The sequence below is a fragment of the Dreissena polymorpha genome, chromosome 3 (assembly GCF_020536995.1).
Source record: "Dreissena polymorpha isolate Duluth1 chromosome 3, UMN_Dpol_1.0, whole genome shotgun sequence".
Classification (NCBI taxonomy): domain Eukaryota; kingdom Metazoa; phylum Mollusca; class Bivalvia; order Myida; family Dreissenidae; genus Dreissena; species Dreissena polymorpha.
In genome coordinates, this window is record NC_068357.1 from 30,481,313 (window position 1) to 30,497,335 (window position 16,023).

At 34.6% G+C, this 16,023-nt stretch overlaps 1 protein-coding gene across 1 annotated transcript; it reads right to left on the minus strand.

The window, feature by feature from the left end:
• Nucleotides 1–1,241: 1,241 nt before the first annotated feature.
• On the minus strand, nt 1,242–11,880 carry LOC127872119 (uncharacterized). The gene is made up of 9 exons (XM_052415446.1): nt 11,778–11,880; nt 10,545–10,600; nt 9,915–10,028; nt 8,186–8,246; nt 7,727–7,798; nt 7,497–7,560; nt 6,386–6,424; nt 5,885–6,066; nt 1,242–5,386 (listed from the first exon to the last, which is right to left on the minus strand). Exons 1-9 carry the CDS (start codon nt 11,878–11,880, stop codon nt 5,295–5,297), a joined length of 783 nt encoding a protein of 260 aa, XP_052271406.1. The 3' UTR covers nt 1,242–5,294.
• Nucleotides 11,881–16,023: the final 4,143 nt, after the last annotated feature.

Here is a 16,023-nt window from a genome sequence, read left to right on the forward strand (position 1 = left end):
CAATAATAAACTTAGTAAATATACAACAAACGTATGAAAGAATTCAAAGACAAAGACATTGCATTAAAACATCTGGAAAAGCATAGCCAACGAAATGTAAATTGATGGCGTTTCAGGTAAGTGAGAATAGTAATTTGCGAATATATATCGTCTGCATATTGTACACTCTATAATCGCTTTTCAACAGACACAGTTTATATTCCAAACAAGATATAACGCTAAAATAAGTCGCTATTTATGTTCTTTTTTTGCCTATATATATAAGTTTCACATATAAGTTTTGAAGTCTGTCTAATACGAATAAATCAGTAATGTTTATCAATATAATTATAAGGTTTTTAGAATCTGAATTAATAAATTTGTTCGACGGTTTCTTATGATGGCACGTACATCTATCCAGTACCAATGCCTGCAATCCGTCTACTAACATGCTGTACTGCAGTCATCACAAAAAATGTGTGCTCTTCTAATAACGACATCTTAATCCAAGTACCACCTCGTTTGGAATGGGGTTTTACACGGAAAGGCTAAAATAATAAGCGGATGCATGGACTAGATACTCCGTGTCCGTATACGGAACGCGGACACGAAACGCGAACGCCGAGCACGGACACGGAAACATGGAAACCCGGCCTGACTAGAATGATACGCAATAACGGACATAAACATCTGGTAGTAGGGTATCCGCGCTACATGACTTTCCCGTGCAGAACTAGAGTGATACGCAATAATGGACATGAACATTTTCTAGTAGGGTATCATCGCTACATGACTTTCCCGTGCAGAACTAGAGTGAAACGCAATAACGGACATGAATATCTGTTAGAAGGGTATCACCGCTAAATGACTACACGTGCAGAACTAGAGTGATACGCAATAACGGACATGAACATCTGGTAGCACGGTATTCCCCTTACATGACTTTCTCGTGCAGAACTAGAGTGATACGCAATATATACGTCATATATATTTGTTTTGTTGTTTACGCTCAGTTGAATTAAGGATCAAACCTGCACAGTCGTGTTTTGCATATCAACTCACTCAAAGTATACCATTATACCTTCGTGAAATATTCCATGTATATATTGCATGCTCAGCACAAAATCCCTTTTGAGTACCGTTACTAAGTTATAAGTGTATAAGGTGTCCTATATATTGGTTGCACTCTATCCCTAACCTGTGACATAACTCAGGGACTGTTTGTATAGGTCCGTGCATAACTATATCAAAAAGAACACAACTTTTATTTAAATGATTTTCATTTCATTCAGGTTTATTTTTCATACATTGATTCACAATATAAAATTATTGCAAGCAATTAATAACATGACTCAACATACATACAATTTAAACTATGCAAAAACATTGTCCATAAGTGTTAAGCTAAGTTTTACATACCTTACTAATTACCTTTCAGTACTCAACAACATCTACAGTATCACAAAAACAAGCTGAAGCAAAGCGACACCATACACACAAAAAAAATTAACAGGGTAAATCGGTGTAATAACAATTGATTGGTGTATGTACTAACACCATTTCAGCAACAGAAAAGCAAAGGGGTGGAACCATCAACCTCTTAATTGCTCTTAAATTGTATTGTCCAAGATATGTTGAAGTCTATACTAAACAAGATATGTTTGTGAAACACTAGGTCCCACCCATATATTTGACCTTTGACCTTGAAGGATGACCTTGACCTATCACCACTCAAAATGTGCAGCTCCATGAGATACACATGCATGCTAAATATTAAGTTGCTATCTTCAATATTGCAAAAGTTATGGCCAATGTTAAAGTTTGACGCAAACAAACCAACAAACAGACAGGGCAAATATAATATGTCCCCAAGTATAGACTGGGACGTAAAAAGGACATAGCTTTTGAGACATATATATCAATTGCTTTTAAAATTGTCATATATATGCATGTATTTGTGATAATAGTAATCTGAACATGATTGTCAGTTTATATATATATTTATGATAATAGCAACCTGAACATGATTGTTAGTTTAATTATTTCTGTATACGACCACCTATACGCAAAGAAATTATAGATGAATCTATAAGGAATAGTTTTCTCTGTAAATTCTAGAATGGTTTATCCTTTGGAATAATGTATGTTTTAATATTGGTATGAGTATTAGTACAAGTTAGAACAAGTGCTGTTTGTAAAACATGCATGCCCCCCATATGTGCTGTCAGTTGTAGTGGCAGCCATTGTGTGAATACGTTTTTTGTCACTGTGACCTTGACCTTTGACCTAATCAATAGGGGTCATCTGCCAGTCATGATCAATGTACCTATGAAGTTTCATGATCCTAGGCCTTATTATTCTTGAGTTATCATCAGGATATTGCAAAACTTTAACCAAGGTTAAAGATTTGGACAAACGCAATTAATGAATCACTGTGACCTTGACCTTTGACCTAGTGACCTGAAAATTAATAGGGGTCATCTGCCAGTCATGATCAATGTACCTATGAAGTTTCATGATCCTAGGCGTAAGCATTCTTGAGTAATCATTCGGAAACCATTTTACTGTTTCAAGTCACTGTGACCTTGACCTTTGACCTAGTGACCTGAAAATCAATAGGGGTCATTTGCCAGTCATGATCAATGTACCTATGAAGTTTCATGATCCTAGGCCAAAGCATTCTTCAGTTATCATCCGGAAACCATTTTACTATTTTCAGTCACTGTGACCTTGACCTTTGACCTAGTAACCTGAAAATCAATAGGGGTCATCTGCCAGTCATGATCAATGTACCTATGAAGTTTCATGATCCTAGGCCTAAGCGTTCTTGAGTTATCATCCGGAAACCATCTGGAGGACGGACCGACGGACGGACCGACATGAGCAAAACAATATACCCCCTCTTCTTCGAAGGGGGGCATAATTAACCAATTATCGATCCTCTTTACACAACAAAATTATAGATGATCTATTCTGATCATTGTTCTCGTAAAATAGCAACTGTTTCATCATTTCAAATGACCTTATGAGAATACTTGAGGCAAAAGTATATAAGCATGAACAATTCAATTTGTTTTGTAGCATGGGGCATTTAAAAACAAAAAGAAACAAGCATACCAACACAATCATGATTTACATATGATACAATATACAGCTGGAAAACAGCATACCAACACAATCATGATTTACATATGATACAGTATACAGCTGGAAAACAGCATACCAACACAATCATGATTTACATATGATACAGTAAACAGCTGGAAAACAGCATACCAACACAATAATGATTTACATATGATACAGTATACAGCTGGAAAACAGATATCATAAATTGTCATTGAAATGTGAGTTTATAACGAGCAAATTCGTTGAATTGATATCCCCCAGCCAATATGCTTCTGGACACAAGTGTTATATTTGACAATCAAAAAAGCATTTTTTTCCAAGATAAAAAGGGCAATAACTCCTTTATTAACAGATGGTGTACAATGCCATTTGACATGCATCATCCTCTTATCCATATATATATAATATATATATATATATATACTCATACCAAGTTTCAATGATATCGGCCAAAGCACTTCCAAAATATGGCTCCGGACACACAAAAAAGCATTTTTTCAAGATACAAAGGGCCATAACTCCGTTATTAACAGATTGTGTACAATGTCATTTGGCGTGCATCATCTTCTTATCCATATTTATACACATACCAAGTTTCAATGAAATCCGCCAAAGCACTTCCAAGATATGGCTCCGGACGGACGGACGGAAATGCCAAAACAATATCCCTCTGCCTATGGCGGGGGATAACAACTTCAGTATATATGGAACAAGAGATTGCCAAGCAATATGGTCCCCTACCGGTAAAACTCCACCAGTCAGTAATTTTTTTTTATTTTTTTTTTACATTTGTTGCCATAGCAACCACAATTTTTGACATAGGAACAAAATGAATTGACGTGCATAATCTCCATATAAGCCATCTGTCCACGTTTCAAGTTTCATAAAAAAATATGAAGAACTTTGAAGTTATCGCAGGATCCAGAAAAGTGTGACGGACTGACAGACAGACTGACACACGCAGACAGACTGACACACGGAGCGCAAACAATAAGTCCCCCCCCCCGGTTTCACCGGTAGTGGACAATAAATATTGAGTTAACAAGATGAAAAAGATCGGACAATAAATGTGGCCGATAAGTGTGCTTACAAAGCATAAGTTTTAAAATTCCGCTCACTTTCCAGCCATATTAGCAAGAAAGATACTGGCGTTTATTTCATAGTTATATTCGCTCTATATATATCTCGACTTTACTCGCTGCGAAATTTCCTAGCGGGATGACCTAATTTGGGCTCCACTAACAAAATTTGCGGGGAGAAAAGTCGATATATAAAGCGAATTTAAATACGAAATAAATGCCAATCACCTTTTTACTGATATGGCTGGAAAGTGATTCAAGTAATTCACTACTGAAGGCATTCCAGTCATATCTCCCAGATCTCCCAGAGTAAACCCTGACTTTGCTTTCTGATTTTGCTCAACTGAGCACAATGTGAGCTTTTGTGTTATACAACCAACGACGGACAAAAGGCGATCACAAAAGCTCACATTGTGCTCAGTTAAGCTACCAGTTGAGCTACAAACAAGAGCATTTAAAAAGCCATAGCACAGTTGTTTGTCTTATCTTAGAACACTTATTGCGAACAATTCAATTGAGACAATTAAGACAATATTGCGTTTGAGTCAATGATGTCTTTTAAACATTTAATTGTCACCATCAGAGTCATTGTCACTATCACTGTCTGTAAAATCCTCATCACTGAGTATTACATCAGTTGGTTCAGAGGGTTCTAACTCATATTCTGGTAAGTTTCCATAATTTATTTCAGAAATACGAGCCTCTTGAACGCTGGTTAGACCAACCTTTTGTGCAAAATCAGAAAGCAAAGTCAGTGTTAAGTCTGGGAGATATGACTGGAATGCCTTCAGTAATGAATTAAATTTCATTTCCACATAAAGCCCTTCTTTGATGATGACTGGCATGTCTCCTTTAACATTATCCAGGACCTTGTTTAAAAGACCTGAATGTTCATTGGAAAAGAAATGTAATGTTGACTTCATTTCTGAAATCAAAAGTTCCTTTTCTTCTGCAGCTCTCTGTGTCATGCAAAACAGGCGAACAGCTTGCTGTTTTACAGACACAGGCACACTGGTCCTCCAAGCACCTACATCTGATGACTTCAAAATGTCCCACAGCTTGCTGTCGCACGACTTTACATCTTCAAATGACAAATGTGTCGGCATTTTAACGACTTCCCCGCCAACCGCATTTTACAACGACAGCTGTTCTCTTATCTTTTTGTTGCTTGCCCAATCTTATGGCTACAGCTTGTCCTCCTAAAAGCAACATTATTTTTTAAGTTTTAGTTAACTTTCAAATGACTCCTAAAAGAAAGGTAATGAATGATGTGACAATTTAATTAGGAAATACTTTTACTCTCAAGCTAAGTCTGCATATAAACTACCAGCACACTTAACTGTACAAAATACCCACATGAACACTCAAATTATTTAGAGGAACATTCTATGTAATGTAACAGCTAACATTGCTTAACTGGTCCCAAATGTAATCCCAAACTTAATGTGCAATACAAGTTTCATCACGATTTGCTCATGCAAACAAAAGTGATTGTCTGGAACCCACCTGCTTGTTTCCCTTCTTGCCCAAATGGCTCATATCTCAATAAATAACCAGGTTTCCAACTTTGTTGATTAGACAAAAATAATGAAGTATATTCAGTAATGAAAAACACACTGAAAGGTCTTAGGAAGATATTTGTATTACATTAAGTTGACAATAACTTGTATCATATAGAAATGGATTTTTATACTTACTTGCATACTTTTTCATTAAATCTAACAAAAACAGCCTCTCTGCAGTGGTCTGTTGAAGGGTCTCCAGTATCTGAAGTCTTAGTTTCTCTTGTGCAGTCTTGAGTGTCCGCAGGTAATCAACATTTGTTGAGTCCCATTTGACACCAGCCTTCTTCCCTTTCTTTTTCAGTTTTGTCTCTAGCCTGCATTGGATAAAATTACATCCTATTGATGTATATGTTCTTGTATGTAAGATTGGCATTTAAAGGTGAAATGACTTTTTAAATAATTATTTTATACACGCATTAGGCAAAGAATCTATAACATGCATTAATCTTTGACCATTTAAAAACTACTTGTCTGGGGGTAATTTACATATCGTTATTTTTATAAGTGGATAGAGTTTAATTTGCCTTACTAAGAGGACAGAAAATAGAACAGTATGTTTAGATAAATAAATAAGTATCAAATGGAAAAAGGTCAATTAAAAAAGGCCATGCATAATATATACATGCAATATACCTTTTCTTATCTTTGTTTACATCCGTCGCAAACACACCCCTAAAATTAAGATTTCATAAAATTGTTAGCGATATATTCATATATTTAACATACATACAGCATATGATTTTTAACCACTGGCCACTACAGGAACATTATGTAAATGTACTATGTATCTAACAAGAGCTGTCAGAGGACAGCGCGCTCGACTATTCAAGTGCTTGACAGTATAACGTAAGACAACATGGGGAAATTGTTCAAATTATTCAATATGGTCAAGTTAAAAGTTCAGGTATATTTTCAGGTGGGGGTAGGGGAGGGGGTTGAGAGGGGGTATAATGTGGGGTGTGGTCATTTATAAGACGATCTTTCAAAAATAAAAAAATGAAAAAATAAAAAATAAAAATTTGGGGGGGGGGGTGGGGGGGTGGGGGGGCCGGGATTAAGGGTTAGTGCGTGGGGGATGGTTTGGACGGAATCCATTGTGGTATTCATACAAGTGTTGTTTTGTAAAAGTATTCATAAAATCTGATCATAAATAAAGAAGTTATGGCAATTTAACTAATTTATGCTTTTGACATTGAGAGTCAAGGTCATTCAAAGGTCAAGGTCAAATTGAACTTGCCAGGTACAGAACCCTCATGATAGTAAGAAAATATTTGAAGTTTGAAAGCAATAGCTTTGATACTTTAGAAGTCAAGTGGATCTAAACACACAATTTAACAAAATATTCAATTACTAAGACAAAAAAGGGCCATTATTCTTACAAAATGCTTGCTACAGTTGTCTGCTCTTGTTTATAGATTGGGGTCATGTTGGTAAAGAAGTTTGCAAAATATGAAAGCAAACTATAACATTTGCACGCTAACGCCGACACCCAGGTGAGGAGGATAGCTCCACTATATATATTTCATATATAATTGTCGAGCTAACAAACAAAACTAAATCTCCCCAAAAAACATTCTGAGAAAAAAAGGGTTAAGTGTTATGATTGAAAACTCATTATTCTTGCACATCACAACTTCATTTATTTTTTATTTATCCACAAAGAGACTGGATGCTAACTAATAACATTACTTAGAATCTGTATAAAATAACGTAGTAACAAATGCATTATTCCTATTAAAAGTACCTGTATTTTGTTAGCTCCTCCAGGACTAGACAATACTCTTCAGCAGGTGACAAGGAGTGATTTTCTGTATTAAAATGTGAAGTGCAAATCATTAAAACACAAAGACCATGTTAAGCAAATTATGTGGCTTGTAAACACTTATTGAATTTCTGTTAAAACAATTGAATGCTGCGAGAAAATGAAAAACTCACTAAGCTACTTATGAATCAAATAATTATCATATAACATACCAGTTGATTTGCTGCGGATACACACAACCCGCTCATAATCTATCCATTCCTGTAGACATTCAGTTGTTACTCCTAATCAACAGAACAATTTAATAAATATTTGTGAACTTACACAGAGAAAAACAATAATTATTTTAAATTCATCTACATTATTTAAATGGTTCATTTTGTTATCGGGACATTTATAGTTTTGTTTCTTCTGATTTAACATAAAGTCTTTCAATTCTATATTGTTATGCACAAACATTTTGTTTTTTTTAATATTGGGACAATATTTTCTGAGATGGCAATTAGTCGAATTCTGTCAAGCCAGCAATTAAAGGTGTTCATCTCACAACTGGTATTGACATGTGCATCATTTAATTAAAGACTGGAAACTGCAAAACAAATATGGGATGGTAATTTTATATAATGACACAAACACTTGTAGAAAATCTGCATTTGTCCATGTTTTCTTACCTGCAAAAGGTTCCAAAATTTCTTGAAGAGCCTCCTTGCTTTTTTTTCTATATCCTCTGCTCTAGCAAGCTTATCAGGGAGGGAGAATCCTGAATAAGAAAATACCCAGAAGTTTAAATTGTCACAGAAAACTAGCATCCATTTTCAAAAAAGAAAACACCTTTCATGAGAAATTGACAGTCAACACTTCTAACGACTTCGTTGAGGGAACAGTAAACTGCTATCTATCCTTTCTTTAAAAGATTAATTCAAATCAGTGGTAAATACTAGCACATGGAGTTTTGTCTCCATCAGTAAGTAAAAGTTAGCGTTTTTCTTTTCATTATGTCCTCTTTGTTTCACATCATGCTACAAGACTGACAATATAACCCTTTATCTTAGGAATTGTATTATTTACAAAGTCAGCTAGCAAGCCTCTGTTGGTTATGCGAGAAATCAATAAAACCAATGTATTGAATAAGTTTCACAATGATTAGGCAAAATTGTGACTTCTATAGTGTTCGATCACAAGGTTTCTCTCTAGTAACATAAGGAAAACTGCCCCCCTCCCTGGCAGCCATGTTTTTTTACTGATTGGGATCATTTGCGAACTCGTCTGAGATATATATATATAACCCTTTACCACTTAGATACGTATTTTCACGCATTTGTAGTTCCTTATAAAATAATATTTCATTGAAGACCTTTCTTACTAGATTAAAGATTTTAAGACTTCATATCTAAACCATAGATACTGATGAGCAGCAAACAGCATAAAACATGAACAGGCTGCGAGTTACTCTCAGGCTTTTCTGGTTTTATGCTGTTTGCACATTGCCTTTTTCACTTTGCTTCTAAGCGGGAAAGGGATAACCAATCTTTTCAACAAGTTTCATGATGATTGGGGAAAAAATGTGACTTATAGTTTTCACAAGCTTTTTTAAATAGATAAATATAAGAAAACTGCCCCCCCACCTCCCGGCAGTCATGTTATTCAACTGACCGGAACCATTTTCAAACTCAACTCTCATATCAAGGAAACATATGTTCTGACCAAATTTCATGAAAATTGGGCCAAAAATGTGACTTCTAGAGTGTTCACATGTTTTCACTATATACATATAGAGAAAAATGTCCTGCCCACTGTCAGCCATGTTTTTTCACCGATCTGGACCATTATCTAACTCGTCCGAGATATCAATAAAACCAATTTTTTGACCAACTTTCATGATGATTGGGCAAAAATTGTGACTTCTAGAGTGTTTACAAGGTTTCTCTATAGCCAAATAAGGAAAACTGCTCCGCCCACTGGCGGTCATGTTTTTCAACGGACTGGAACCACTGTTGAACTCAACCATCATATCATTAAGACAAACAAAGTTACATGAAGATTGGGCATGAAATGTTACTTCTACTGTGTTTACAAGTTTTTCTTTTTTGACCTAGTGACCTAGTTTTTGACCCGGCACAACCCAGTTTCAAACTCGACCGAGATTTCATTGGGACAAAGCTTCTGACCAAGTTTAATGAAGATCGGACAATAAATGTGGCCTCTAGAGTGTTTATGAACAAATGTGAACGGACGGAGGGACGGACAGACGTCGGACAAAGAACAGTCACAAAAGCTCACCTGAGCAATCAGGTGAGCTAAAAAGCAAAGTATCAATTCATTGATTAATATTTATTTTAAATACTGTAATTGTAAAATGGTGGGATAATTTTCTGTTACAATCACTATTTTTAACATTACCTCATAACAAGCTGGACATTTGGATCCATCATCGTGGATGTTTTCCATTTGGTAGATAAAATGTCGAAATTCATCGGCTGTTCCTCCTACAAGCACTTTGTACAAATCTTTGACCTAAAAATATAACCGTGATTTATCCCATTTATTCAAAATTTATTAAACATGATAAAATATAGAGACAAAACCAACAGTTAAAGCAAGCTGTAAGAACTTAAAATAAACGTTTAAAGGTAAACTAAAGCATACACATAAGGCAATTACACATTGCAATTAAAAATAAGGCTTGTCATAGGATCTGACATATGCCACCAATGTGGAATATTGTCGGTGCAGTGTGAACTTTTTTGTGAAACTTTTCCAGATGTTAAACTTTGTTCTGTGTTAGCGACTTCAGTATGGTGTTTCCACTTACATACTTATATTCAATCATCCATCCATTCAGCATAATTCCATGCTGTCTGCTCTTAATCAAATTGAATTTGATAATTTTCATATCAAATAATAATGTATGTTAATCTATAAAATTGTTAATAGCCACTATAACACATAGGGTCTTTCTGTAATTATTTGTGTACAATGGTGAGACATACTTTAAAAAAGTAGAGCACAAAAATGGAAGGGGGATGGTACATATTTAACAGAGAGGGGCACAAAAATGGAAGGCTCCACCTCCTGCTTTTCTGATACTAGTATAGCAAATCATTCACATGAATCAGTAAATCAAATATTTATACTTAAATTATTTTGTAAACAAGCTTTATTTTATGTATTAACTACATATAAAAATATTATACTTTTGTGTTACTTCAAAAGCAATTCAAACAAAAATCATGTACAAACATACAGGGTGATGAATATATGTCTTCATGTGCTTTGATGTCCACGCGTCTAATGCGGAGCAGAAACTTTTAAATGACACCGAGCTTTCAAGAAGAAGACCACATAACCAGCGCATGAAGTCAAAGTGAAATGCCACGTTTGGAAATTTGGTTGAAGATGGCCACAGGTTGAACCTAATCAAGCGTACAGCTTCAACTTCACACTTGCAAAATTGCAGGGTCTTCAAATGCTGTCGACCTTAAAAAAGATTACAAGATTTTTAAAACATACTTATGGTTGTTAACTATAAAAAGTGTTTTAGTAATTGCAAATTGGCAAAACCATGATTTATTGGGATCATATAACTCACTTCAACTTGCAACTTAGTTGTAACCATGCTGGGCATTTCCAGTTGTAATAATTAGTTACTTGGCTTTTAATGACCCAGTTTGATACAGGGTGCATATATTAATATTGGCGAGAATGTAGCTAGATTCCAATATAAGTTGACTACCTACTGTTTAACACAAAGTAACAGGACAGCAAAACAACCTGCAACGAATCTTTCGTACCAAGTTACATTATAAGATAAGAACAATGCAATGATCAGTGTGAGACATGACAAGATCAGAACAATTATCAGCATGAGACATGATAAGATAAGAACAATGATAAGCGTGAGACATGATAAGATAATAACAATGATCTGCATGAGACATGATAAGATAATTACAATTATCAGCATGAACCAGGATAAGATAAGAACAATGATCAGTTTGAGACAAGATCAGAACAATTAGCAGCATGAGATATAAAATATGAACAATTATCAGCATTAGACATGATAAGAACAATGATCAGTGTGAGACAATATCTGAACAATTATCAGCATGAGACATGATAAGATAATAACAATATCACCAAGAGACATGATAAGATAAAAGCAATTATCAGCATGAGACAAGATAAGAACAATTGTCAGCATGAGAAATTATAAGATAAGAACAATGATGAGGGTGAGACATGATAGGATTACAAAATTACCTTTATCATCCACGACCACGAGTTTTTTCAGGTAAGTAGTGCTACAGGAATGGTCATTCAATTTCCAAGCCTCATCATCATCAATGAAAGAAAGGTAAGCCATGTTCTGTAAAAAAGGGCATTTAAGACAAATGCTCAATAAGAATTTAAAAACACCTGGCAGTTTTAAAGTTCAAGATAACAACAGCTTTTGAGTTTGATGGCAGTTGGAACTGGTTGGTTTTGAAACCATGTATTGAAAAAGACCACATTTGTAATACACGTATTTGTATGAAGCTCATGTAATGATAATTTTCTAAAATGGTACTTTGAATATCTCTAAACACATTCAAAGATTTTTTAAATACATGAAGTCATACCACTTTAAGAAAAAAAAGTAAACTGTCTTAGATGATTTATGTTCAAATTCAATGATATGATAAATGCTTTCTCTTGTATTTGTTAACATTGTACCTTCCAAATGCAGATGAGGATGTTTATGCCTCAACCGCAAGCATGTGAGGCACGTAGTCTCCCATGAACAGCAATCACAACACCTGTACAGTTCATCTGTGGAGAGACAACAATCAGCACATTGTCGCTTATTGGGTGTCTGCATTTGTACATAAGCAGACATAATTTCTGGAGATATACTTTTCCATTCTTCAAGACGTTTGGCCTTTTCAGTATCGTATCTTATATTTTCATCTGCAACGCATACATATCTTTCTTTAATATTTTGAGGAGTTTCGAGTTGACAGTAAATATTATTGATTATAGACAAATAAGTAGACCTCAATTATTGTATTCTCAGATATTCCAAGTTTTTTTCCATGATTTTGTGAGGACCCTGGCCCACTAACTTTTTTTTTTTGAGTTGCGAACTTTTCAATTTTTTTTTTCAATGAGTCGCAAAATTCTGAAACATAATTGTAGTGTGTGTTTTTTTTTATATAAATTTCCACACACCCGTGGTATGGGGTACTTTCCCACTTTAATTAATATCATGAGTATGTATCGTACGATTCCCTTATTTTGAGCATGACCTAATTTATATCACTTTGTTTACATTAAGATTGCGGCTCTCATGATGACGTCACATGCATGCGTTCCGAGTATTTTGTTTTACTAACATTACTACGCTTGAAAATATAAACTACAGACACAACTAAAATAAGGAAAAAAAAAGTTTAATTACATTACAAATCTTTCTTCAACTGTAATATTCTAATTGTATGCCGATTCCGTTCATGTTTTTGCTCCTCATCAATAAACTTGCACAGAAATTGCAGACCACTGCGCTTGTGTAAACACATAATTTCATGTATTTGTTTTATTTGAAAGAAAATTCTTTTACTTTTTCACAATTCCCAGAAAATGTTGCATGGAAAAATCTTTGCAGGTACATCACAAAAATAGGTGACATCCCTTATCCACATGTTCAGTGGGTATACACTGTCTCGATTTGATATTTTTATCAAATTTTTTTATAGTAACATATATGCCAAAATTTTATTTGAACAAATTGCGAACGTTTTTGTTTTTTCCAATTCTTGAGCACTTTTTGTGTGTATATGTTGCTTAACAGAAGATCTACCGATAAAACAGAAACTTGTTAAATGGTAAATAGAAGTTATAAAAAAGTTAAATTAATCTTTCAGTTTCTCTAAATTTGTTCAGTGAATCGAATTTTCTAAGTTTAATTGACATCATGTCTATTGCAATCGAGTACTATAGCTTTTTTAATGTAACCTTTTGACTCAAGGTAGACAACGCGTGTAGTGTATATTATTTGCGGATGTGCATGGAACTATCGACTTTGCGTAGTTTAACACGCTGTAAATAAACAATTTTTACATGGATTTAATGGGAATGAAATAAATTGTTTGAGGTACATCGTTTATTGCGGCAATGTTTGAATTATTTCAGAAATTATTTTATTTGTTTCCTTAACCGCTTGACTGAAGGTAATTGGAGGATATATTTATACTAGCTGTGTGATCTTATAAGGTAATGTCAGAAGTTGTGCGACAATGCTGGGAATTAAAAACAAGAGCAATGCATAACGGGTGCCACACTCGGCTACGGGTGCAGTTTTGAATAAATGAAGGCTTGTCAGATTTTTTTTTTTTAAAAAGGTTACAGTGACCTTGACCTTTGACCTAGTGACCCCCAAAATGGTTGTGGCACATAGATCTCATCAAGGTGCATCTACATATGAAGTTTCAAAGTTGTAGGTGGAATCACTTTGATTTTAGAGCAAATGTTAAGGTTTTAGCACGACGCGGACGGCGGATGTCAGACGGCGGACGACGAGCTGGCTATGACAATAACTCTGGTTTTCTCCGAAAAACGCTGAGCTAAAAAATGATCCAAATATCAGTCTGGAATAATAATTAACTTCAGATTTTTAAACTTTCCTTAATACTGTATCATTGGTTTTGGAAACATTACTTTGTGAATAGATATATATGATCACACACACCCATAAACCAAGGACAGCCGACATGTGACTAGAGCCGGACGGAGGCTGGAATTAATCTCAATCAATGCACCAATTAGGTTGTTGTTTACTTACCAAATGTAACCGAAGTATCTACGTCTGATACTGAACTGCTATTTGTAGTACAGTTAGCAATTAAGTTTGTTTCTGGTTTCTCATTCTCAATCTGAACTTCTGCAAGTTCTTGTGATTGCGTTCCAAGCTTTTGCCTACTGCCCCACTTCTCGGTGACATGTAGGCCTACTGTTCGCCGGCTTTTCCCCTTGTACACAGTTTTAATAGAAGCTTCCGGATCATTGGCATGATGTTTAGTTAATTTAGGCTGATAACTTTATTATCCCATAATTATTTGTATTCTATAATTAAAATAACACAGACACGTTTCTTCCGCGAACGCCGGTACGTCAGCATTATCAGACGATTGACTGTATAAGCGCCTTTCAGAAAGGTATAATTTGCGGCCAGATAAGACTTGACGTAAAGCTGAAGCGCAATCGAACCACTCCAATAGCTTTTAAATGCTTATCACTGCGCAGGCAAATTTAATAAAAAATAATATCATTTGTAAAAAATAACAGCGATATCTCGAAAATATTTATTCATAATACTACATAACCGGAAACTATATATTTTATATAGTTATTTTAAAAGTAGCACTAAACTGAATTCTCGTCATAGGTATCAAATTGTGCTTAAATCGTGTAATCTGCTATAATTTATTGAAACCCAACATCCAGAGTTCATATTCGTTCGAGCATTTTAAAGGCAGGAAATACAATCAGCTATGCAATAACGGCATAATTCCTCACACGTGGCACACCATTGTCCGCCAAATGAACAAGCACCGTTTAGCGACAGCATCCTTTATTAGTGTTGGCAGTAGTACTAAAATTTTACCGCGGTAGGAAAGGCATCTTTTATTATTAGTAGTAGTAGTCTAAAAAGTCTAATAAGTTTCTACTAGTAGTAGCTAATAAAACAGGATCGGGTGAATAAAGGAGAAACGAATTCGAGACCTGATGCTTCTTGGACATAAACTGGAAAATAGAGTCATGTAAGATTACGTTAACATCGATTGAAATTTAATGTAAGCAATTTGATATCCGACGACAAAATTATTTCGTTTTATGTTTGACCATTAGCCGTTTGTTATATATTCTATGAATGTAAATTGCTGTTTGTATTTCTTTTTCAATACAAATAATGATTACGTATTCCCAATAAATTATGTGTGTTATCAAGAGATTTATATAACATTTCTTACATTAGTTAATGCTCTATTTTCAAAGACAATTTCAATAGGAACAATTAACAAATGTCAATGCCTTAATTATTTTAAGCTAAAATAGATGTTCACAATATATTAAAATCATTTATCATGTAAGTGCTGTTGTTTTGAAATGACATTGTATATAACGATATGACATTATCATGTATTTCTTCTCGTTTTGAGCATGATGTTTATGCGATTGGTTAACATATTGCTTAATTCAGACAAAACAATTTATTTCTTAAAAGTTCATTTTGTGTTTTAAGTTACATAAACACTAAAAATCATCGAATATTTCGCAAAATATTTCGTAAAATAAAGTTACCCCATAAATAATCAGTGTTCCTAGTATCATTGGCCAGATTAAAGCCATTAAAGATATACAAAATGCTCGTTTTTTTGTGTGGCACAATATATTTTATTTTAATTTTCAGCAACGATATATACTCATACGACACACGAACACTAACTTGGTATATGAACATTCGTTGAAT